This window comes from Anabas testudineus, chromosome 8 (assembly GCF_900324465.2).
Source record: "Anabas testudineus chromosome 8, fAnaTes1.2, whole genome shotgun sequence".
NCBI lineage: Eukaryota > Metazoa > Chordata > Actinopteri > Anabantiformes > Anabantidae > Anabas > Anabas testudineus.
The window spans coordinates 6,662,295-6,672,473 of NC_046617.1; the positions used below are offsets into that span (position 1 = coordinate 6,662,295).

Consider the following 10,179-nt stretch of genomic DNA (forward strand, 5'->3'; position numbering starts at 1 on the left):
TGTCGATGTATGACCTTGTGCTGCAGCCTTTACATTAATCTGACAGTATTCAATTCATACAAGTGTTACCGCTCAGATTGCTGTCATGACCTCCACGTAAACGAGACTCACTCGCATGAGATTGACGCGCTAAATTGCAGCCACATCTAGGGAAAGGGGTGTACGTCTGAATGGGGCTTTGTCATCCATCTGTTCTTGAAAATGGAGCTGGAAAAAGAGTAAAAAGTGCACGGTGGCTTTCCATCTCACGCTGATATTTTTTCTTTCTTCTATATATGTCATATAAAAGGCCCTGGACAAGACATAGAATGGTCTACAAAAGCTTAAAACTAAAGCCAGTATTGGATGCCAGGCTGTGAACTCACTGGGTTTATTAAGTTGCTCTGACTCACTGAGCCCTCGAGGAGAAGCCTTCTTCACTCCTCTTACAGCAGGAAAGGCCGCAGCAGAACAGCACCCTCGGGACGGCAGACGTCCTGCTGAGTTTTGGAAGAGAGAAGGTTAAAATTAGTGCCATGGTTGTTGAAAATTCATCGATCAACATGCAGAGCCACAGGTCCCTGATATATTCGAGGACTGAATAATGGCTGGAATAAATTTGTGGGCACCTGTGATCCCCAGCAGAGTGCTCACACACAAACACACAAAAAGTGTGTATGCAACTTTTTATTTATTTTAATTTTTTCATTTAGACACTGGAAACTTTTCACACAGTTAAAATAAGTGGTCACACGTGCAGACACGCATGATAATGCATGTTATAAAAGAAAGAACCGAAAGTGGTTTGACTAAATGTCAACTCATGATTATGGTTTACCATCCAACGAACGCTCTTTTTGACACGAACGAAACACAATAACAACTCTGGACAGTAACAACATCAAAGGGTCTGATGACATTAAGTCAATGTGATATTTCAGTTTTTTTCTTTTTTATAATTTTTTTATAAGTTTGCAAACATTTCTAAAATTCTGGTTTCACTTGGGCTAAAGAAAATGAATTCAGACAATTCAACAACAAAACTGAAAAAAGTGAAAGGGGGTCTGAAAACTTTCTGAATGCACTGAAGACTCACTACTCACTATTCCTGTACGGTACGTGCTGCACAGACCCACTTGGAGCTTCCGGTCTTGTTCATGCACCAGAGGCAGGCAGCAGACTCAGTGGTTGTTAGACAGCAAGCGTGGGGATAGTTCTCCTCTGGAGACACTCGCTGCTGCAGTTTAGTTGAAGACTGGGTGAAATACAATCGCTGTTTTGGTTCTGAACACGTTAAAGATTTATAAGTTGTTGTTACTGAACTGTGTATTACTGCATTGTGGAGTTAGACTGTTAAATGTGTAAATACCCACCAAGCCACTCTCAACCGCTTCAGTGGTTGTACATCGTCAATTTGACCTACTTGTTTTAAATAGCTTCACTTAACCAAACTCTCACCCTCAGGTAGCTTAGCGTTAGTTCAACTTCCTCCATTGTGAAGTAATTGGTACCTTGAAACTGTCCCTGTGTTACTTAATGGTACAACACGTACATGACTCACTGGATGTGTCAGGTACCTTTTATAGAAGCTCCGACCTCAAGACTGGTCACTGTATCTGTGATAATAAACAAACACAGTGTGTAAATCTGTCAGAATAACGCCAAGGGAGGAAGCAAACTAATGTTTCCTCTTCAAAATTAGGACACCTCAGAAAACACATTTGCATACCCACAAACCAACAACATATTATCATTTTAAAAGTGAGAGCTAAATGTTAATGTTACGTGACGCATCTCTATTGTTGCTATGGTTATCTCCAGATTAATCTGCCGTTCACACTGTAATTAACCTGGTGACTCATATTATGTTTGAGGTGTACTGATATATGATATTAAGGACAGCTGCCAGCCAGTGAGCAGCATTTTCCATGACCGTGACCCTAAATGTCCAGCATCTGAATACACTCATTTTAGTTTAAAAGTTAATTTAAAGGCGAAACCCTGCTGGGTGTTCAATAAATAACTATACTTATCTACATTTGTTTATAAACTTCATTCTTTGTTGTCAACCTTTATAATTTTGTTCCATTCTCCTGCACTCACGTCTGCTCAGGATCGACTGTTTATCACTTGGCAAGCTGCTGAACGTTCACTCTCGGCTTTCAAGAGCAGAAAATACAAAAGAAACCTACGCAAATATACTATTCAAACAACTCTGCCAGTGTCCTTAACCATGACCATGACCCGTGTTCTCGCTGCTGAGTGCTGTTAATACTGCCCACTTATGATTTCATGACTTTGGGAGGTAGCTGGGTAAATTTTTGTTACAAGTTTAGAGTTACAAACAGCTTTTATTCTAATATTTAGTAATTAGTCCCATTTCACCGCTGCTCCAGTTCAGAAATCAAACCCAGGTGCAAACTCTAGGCACCTCAATGCATCTGGTGATGTATGTTACATGACAGTCAGGATGACGAGGCTCCTTCCTGAAATACTCGGAACCTTTCAAGCTCTCCAGCTGTCACAGACTCTGACCTTTGTGATGGATGCTCAGCTCTGCGGTGCAGCTGCTCTTGACAGCTAGGATGTTGGCATTTCCGCTCCATCAGTGGGCTGCAGTTAAACCAGTGACAGATACAATTAATTTCTCACCTGTCTTTACCCTATTAACAACATCATTTTCTTGTTAACTGATGTTGACTAATGTCAATATATTTAGTTCCCTGTCAACATAATCATTTCCTCAGGAAGAAACTTTTACCACACTGGCAGTAACAGTTTACACTAATGACCCAGTTTAGCATTTATGCAGATAACCATTTAGTCCACGGTTTATACCATCCCATTACTGTGTCTCTTCAGAGGCTGCATTTGACTTCACACAGCATTGTGACAAGACTGTCCTATTGTATGCTCCTTCAAATGCAGCCTTCATTCCCACAAAGGCTGGATCCTAGCTCAGCTTTGAGTTTACAGTCGTATGCAGCTGTATGGACAGCGTGTGTGCTTTTTTTCCACGACTGTGCACCTATTTATAGGCCTACATCGCTGTGATGATATAGATGGTAATTTAGCTAAAATGATGCGAAAACTGAAACTGACATGATGTGTTCTGCTAGAGATCAGACAAGTTTAATTGCGGCCTGTCATAACAGTACTGGCAGAATTCACATTGATTAACGACAGTTGGTTTAATCTGCTGCTGGAAACATTTGTCATTGAAAGCAGTGAAGCAGCGTCATTCACTTCTGACTAAAAATGAGAGACTGCTTGCTGAATGTTTTGCACTTTGCTCTTTCTAATTATAATTGCTGTTGGAGCTTATCAAATCTGTGCATTTTCCCAACCTCTGTTGTCAGAGCTCTCAGAGAGATTGACACGCTGTAACCTTCACGTGTATGTGCAGTGAAATTCGGCACATCTAAGTGAAGGGGAGCAGTGCTACACCAGAGCAGAATAGAAAGGCACTGTGAGGGGAAAGGATCACGTTTTAATTATGTAGATAATAATGGAAGCGATATACTGTGTTGTCTTTTCTTATCGTTTCAACACAATATGAAATGATTTCGGTTCACAGGCAATTCAGAAAGCCATTGAAAAAAAAATCATTACCTGTGTATAATATAATACTTTACTGGAAGTTATAATGGTTGTGTTTGAACAGCAAACCATTATGGCATTTGCATGATTATTAAAGTTAGATCAGCACGCAGTGTAAAAACATGCACTCAACTCCTTGGAGTTTTAAGTGTCTCAGTCACTTCCAAGAAGGGAGTTTAAGATAAGGCAGCTTTCACCTTCAGCAGCTCTGATAGCTGCAGGTTTGAACGGCCACATTAAGGCACTCTACTTAAAAAAGCCACTGTTGCTGATAGTAGTGCCACCTAATCTGACAACATTTCCCAATACGTGATGATTCACACACTGTGTTCGACAGTCATTGCTGTAAGAACTGTGTGGTGTTTTTTAACTACTATTTTATGGTGTTTGGACTTAGAAAAAATAGTCAAGCAGCTATCATCACAGACAGTCTGCCTGTGAGGCAGCTATAAGTGGACGCTTGCACCACATGCTTGTCACAGTTGTTAATATGCTGCTTATTACCTTTTACAGTGTAACACGTGCGTTTGTGCCACAATCTGCCTGTTGTTGTGAAATGCTGTAAATACGTGCAGTGTGAATGTATGAATAAGTAAAATGGAAAGAATGTGTCACCAGTGGCAGCACGACCACAGGAGATGAGTCCTCAATACGCCCCAGACACCAACCAGTCAACGGCATCGGCTTTCAAAAGACTCAAATATAGATCGTACGTAATTTTAGCCGGTGTGTCCTATTTTTTAACAGCCACAACCTGTGGTTTTACATCCAGAGGAGATGATTGTTGCAGGCTATTGACCCCTCTGATTGCTAAATTTTCAGATGTGACATTATGTGGCTGTCTCCCCTCCTGTCAAGGAGGGGAGACAGCCACAAAGGACTGCAGACAAGTAGACATTTGGATCACAGGATGTCTCGCTCCCTTATGACACCAGTGGCAGCTCAGAGCCTCAATTTACAAACTGAATGGATTTCCTCTTTCGGAGAGGTTTGAAAGGTCTTGTGTAAGTGTGATGATTAATGAGGAGGAATAAAATATGACACATACAATGCATATATTAGACAGACTTCAGGGCGTTTGAGATGAGTGATGTAGACAAGGAGACTGATAAAATGATTTCTCCAAGGCATCACAGCTGTAAGGATTGGGTATTAATGTGGAAGCTGCACCACAGTCAAGATTTGGCTGGATGACATTATTTTGATTACCGGTATGTTATAGAAGCAGAAAGTGGGATTGATGAGTCAAAAAATAAATGACTGATGTTCAATTCAAGCATGCAAGGTTTTCATCCATGACCATTTCAAACACATAATCTGTCTGATTATCTGTCGACAGATTTCACGCATGAAAGGGTTAAAGAGCTAAAAAGGCAAGTGTTATGCTGATCTACGATTTTTTATAGTCGGGCTACCTGTAAGTCAGCGTATGTATAACAAATTATGTATTAACCAGGAAAAGATTGAAAGACTGTTAATTAAAGCTTATAAACAACAAGTGGGTCCTCATTAGAAGGTAGCAGCACCGTTTACTTTGCTTAAGATCTTCCTGGCTATTGGTGGGCTTCACAACTAACCAAATGTGCTTTATGGATAAGATGTATGAATATACAGCCGGAAAAACAGCGAAATTAAAATGCATCATCAGCATCTTCTGCCTCACTGTGATGAGCATCAATCGCTTCCTCGCTGTGGTCCACCCAATGCGGTCTTCAAAGTGGTTGCGCCCACAGGTGGCAAAAGCGGTAAACGGTACTGTGTGGGCGCTCTCATTTCTTGTTGTCCTTCCTTTGGTAATTTTGTCAAATCTTTGCTTTATCTTCCTTCATGGATGTTGATCATCAGCTACAGTCAAACCAAATCTAATACTCCCATTCACACCAAGCCGCATTTTGGAAAAGTATCCCAAGCTCTGTGAGGCAGGATGACTCACACAGTACCTAGTACTACTGTACAAAAAAATTGAATTTGAGACAAAGAAATGCAGAGGAGCTTCACAAATAACTGTTTGTTCGCTGTTAAGAGATTGTAACATGGATGAAAAACAACAATTTCTTATTTACAGTTGCCACCTCTGTTCACTATCTGATGTTTAATTAGTGGTACCTAATTAAAACACTTAAAGAAGCCAAAGCATGGGTCGACATTATTATTAGTAACAAAATAGTTCTCCAGCATCATAAAGCACAACACGTAGACTCAACCCGAGCTGTTTCTAATGGTAGTTTATCAACTTATCACAAAGGCCCTGTAGGGTAGTCAGTTTTTTTTTTCTTTTTCTCACTTTCACTCAAGAAGAGAAAAATCTATTTCTGTTCTACTGCCATGTGCTGCCGTTTATTTGGTTCAGTTTGATTTACGACACGTCTCTGGGTTTTGTCTTTCTCTGGTTACTATGGTGCTCAAAATTGGAACTGGATCACGATAGGAACTGGAGATATTGAAAAGTGATGAATGTGACAATGTGCTGAAATCAAGGAAACTACTCAGGTTTCATAAAAAGACGTGCAGTACATTTGTTGCTGTTGTTTCAGGTTGTTGTTTTTTTTCCTCTAGTGTGTCTTTTAAATTGAAACCGAGCAAAGCAGAGAGACTAAATGGCTTTTTATAGATTGCAGCTGTTGCTATTGAGGTGACAATAACCTTTCATTCAGTTTGTTTGATGAACTCTACCAATGAGCTCAGGGTACATCTGTGCTGTTCTCAGTGGTGATTTCCTGAAAGCAACATCAAGTACTTGATAAAAAAAAAAAAAAAAAAAAAAAAAAAGGAGTCAATATTTTTCTGTCGGGATGTTTTTCCAAAAATGCTTCTCATGATGCCCGATCACTTATTTTATGGTACAGCTGTGTAGGTAATGAAAGGTGAAATGAAATGTCTAGCTTCCTTCCAGTTTTCATTGCCTTTCACTATAGAGGCCTGGAAATGCTGAAAATGACTCAATGTGCACAAATAAGTGAAAAAAAAAAATCTAAAGGCATAGCTTTCTTCCCTAGTGTTGTGCGAAAATATTAATACCACTCTCATGTTTGTACACTAAAGAACAAGCTACTGTGGGCATCTGGTTAGCTTAGCTTAGCATAATGACTGCTGGGTTGCTAATAAGATGTCAATTACCAGTATGACTCCCGTGTAGGAGCCCCTTCTGTTTAATTTGTCTGTCCTATCAGTGAAACCAAATATAGCTGGTATAGTTATAATAATCTACCAGCAAACATCCATCACCACCTCGGTTTTAATTGCTTCCTGTGTGACTCATCGTCTCATATCCATCTCTGTCCCATCTGCTTTTCATTATTTTATCTGTATTCTTTTGGACCTGCCACTCATCATTGGAGTCTTATCTTTGCCTGTTTCCTGTGCATATCATTGTAAACATGTTGCTGGTCATTAGGACAAGGTATTACAGTATTTTATGCAGGTTCTGGATGAAATCACTGTGCAAAGGGGTACATTATTGCTTTTAGAATACCTCAAAATGTTGCATACAAGCAATTCCTGTATACAATATATTGATACTTTAATTTCTCTCATCAGAGACAGAGAAACAAACATGAAAAATTGATTTATTCAGATAATTCTTTTTTTCCAACAGAACAGATGGGTGGGAGCTGAGACAGCAGAAGGACTAAGCAACAGGAAAGAGCACATCCATGGGTGACTTCTCGCTTCCCGTGCTGGAGATGACGGATGAAATGTGGGAGAATGGCAGCTTCGCCAACCCCTCGCCTGGGCTCCCCCTGTTTCTGCTCATGTTCAACAACAGTGATTTGAACGAAACGCTGTTCAACTCCACCAACTGCACCGTCCCTGATGTGTCTTCAGGGCCTAGCGTGGCAGGGATCCTCATCCCACTCATTTACATAATTGTTTGTATCATTGGCCTGGGTGGTAACACTTTAGTCATCCACATTGTTCTGCACTACTCAAAGATAGAATCAGTGACCAACATCTACATCCTCAACTTAGCCATTGCTGATGAACTCTTTATGCTCGGCCTGCCTTTTCTGGCCGTACAGAACACCCTCCAGTCGTGGCCCTTTGGCTCCTTCATGTGTCGACTGGTCATGACTGTCGACTCCATCAACCAGTTCACCAGCATCTTCTGCCTCACTGTGATGAGCATCGATCGTTACCTTGCTGTGGTCCACCCAATTCGGTCTTCAAAGTGGCGGCGCCCACAGGTGGCCAAAGTGGTAAACGGAACAGTGTGGGCGCTCTCATTTCTTGTTGTCCTGCCTGTGGTAATCTTTGCCAACATCCAGAAGGTGGGAGGCATGTGTAACATCGCCTGGCCTCAGCCAGCTAACATCTGGCAGGCAGCCTTCATCATCTACACCTCTACTGTTGGGTTCTTCTGCCCTCTTCTTATCATCTGCCTCTGCTACCTGCTTATTGTGTTCAAGATTCGCAGCTCCGGTAAGAAAGTCCACGCCACCTCAACCAAGCGCAGGAAGTCAGAGAGGAAAGTGACACGCATGGTTGTGATTGTTGTTGCTGTGTTTGTCTTCTGCTGGCTGCCTTTTTATGCCCTCAACATCATCAACTTGCTGGTGTCCCTTCCCCCTGAGTACAAGGGCCTTTATTATTTCGTCGTCGTGCTCGGCTATGCTAACAGCTGCGCCAACCCTATCGTCTACGGCTTTTTGTCGGATAACTTCAAGAGGGGCTTCCGGAAAGCGCTCTGTCGCTCCACAAGAAGGGTGGAGAATCATGAGCCCATGGAGCGGCAGCAGCAGCAGGAGGAGGGCAGGAGGGCACTCATGCCAAGGGAGAGCCTGAGGCGGGTGATCAGGGACGAAGAGGACGACGATGAGGAAGACGTCTCGGAAATGACTCAGATCTATAGAATCGCCCAGAATGGAAACAGCAGTTTCCAGCCAGAAAATTCGCAGCCGCTGTTATCAGAGAAAGGAGCAACTCCAGGGTCAAGAGAGCTGCCATCCCCAGACAAGAAGGACAAACCTGGGGACGTGAAAGGGAAAGATCCAGTCAATGGATCTACTCTGACTGTACCCTTACTTCTCAATGGAGCCAAAAATGGTACCATTAAAACTCTGCCAGAGGAAAACTCAGAACAGAGCCCCTCATTGGAGATTAGTTATTTATAATTTAAAATATGGACTTGACTTCATGTGAACTCAGTATTACAACACTAATTCACAACATTGAGGTGTTTGTGTTGAAAAACATGAATGAATGTAGTGAAAAATCCCCTTAATCAGGGTTGTTCAATCCGGCACCTCCTGCTTATTTTACTAACTATCTCTGCCTTAACCACTATTGATTACCTGGATCTGGTGTTCAGCCAATCAGAAGCTGTAAATGCACAGATGGTTGGAAAACAAGCAGGAGAGTGGCCCTTAAGGTGACGGATTGAACACCCCTGCACTTAACGAACACTTCAGAGATTGGACTTTACAGCTGCTTTTTGACGAGTGTCAGCATTTGGAAGAGTTGCTAAAATTTGTATCAGTATATAGAAAGTATGACTGTTTATAATTTGTACGTATATGTATATATATGCATGGTTAAATGTACAGATTTGTGCCTTTATTTGCTTTTATCACATGTATCTTGTTAATCATTTTCATGTGAAGCTTTTTTTATTTGATGATGTGAAAAAAATTGGCTAGAATTTGACTGTACTTAAGACTACGTAGACATTAACTACACCTATGACGATACAATTACGTTATTTTCAATACAAATTTGTATATACTGCTAATTTGTTTTTCCTCAAATGCTTTAAGTGAAATATACAGTAATTGCTACCAAGATTATGCTAAAAAATGATTCCTGATTCCTATGGTTAGCTTTAGGGGACACATTAACAAAGGTTAGTGGGAGATCATAATTTCAGTAGTAAAATGTTATTTTAAATACACTTAATGAACATTTTTCTTACGCTTCAAATTATTTTTTTTTATTTGACTTACATATTTATTTTGTTTTATTGCAATAAACCGGGACAACAACAAACAAGTGCAGTGTATGCCTAAAGACATCCATCACAGGCAGAGAAAAGTTTAGCACCAGTCGTATACAAATATCTCATAAACAGTAAGTTAAAAATCTGTGAAGTCAGATTTAAAGTTTCCCCAAACATTTGTTGTTTTACACATGCCAGCATCCTGCATTTGTATTGTGTTCACATTAGTCGAAGTCTCCAGGACTTCACTGACTAGAATATATTAAAACATTGTGACTGGCTTATAAATTAATTTTGGTATACATGTGTATGGCTTCCATACAGGGCCTGATCTCAGTGTTGTAGTTGAAATTGTAAAGAACTGACCTGTCTCTAACTCTGTAGCTCCAAAAATGCTCTACTTCCTGAATGCCTAAAATTTTCTGCATCCTGGGCAGACGTTCAAAATGATCTCTCATGATCTCATCTCTGATTTCATATTTAACGCCGTATGCTGGTTCAAGCAGGGGCGATAAAGACATTCACTGAAATTCATTCATGTTTTTATCATTTGTTTTGCGTTTTATGGTTTGTTAAAAGAACACTTAAAGAAAAAAAATCTGTACCTTGCAATAACATTGATTAAACAGGTCATTATGAAACATATTATGCTGATGTTTTAAATAAAT

The 10,179-nt window shown here is 40.6% G+C and overlaps 1 protein-coding gene across 1 annotated transcript; it reads left to right on the forward strand.

Moving 5' to 3' along the window:
- The first annotated feature begins 7,232 nt into the window (after window positions 1-7,232).
- Window positions 7,233-8,690, forward strand: sstr3 (somatostatin receptor 3). Its single transcript, XM_026357912.1, has one exon. The coding sequence runs from the start codon at window positions 7,233-7,235 to the stop codon at window positions 8,688-8,690; it is 1,458 nt and encodes a 485-aa protein (XP_026213697.1).
- The last annotated feature ends 1,489 nt before the right edge of the window (window positions 8,691-10,179 follow it).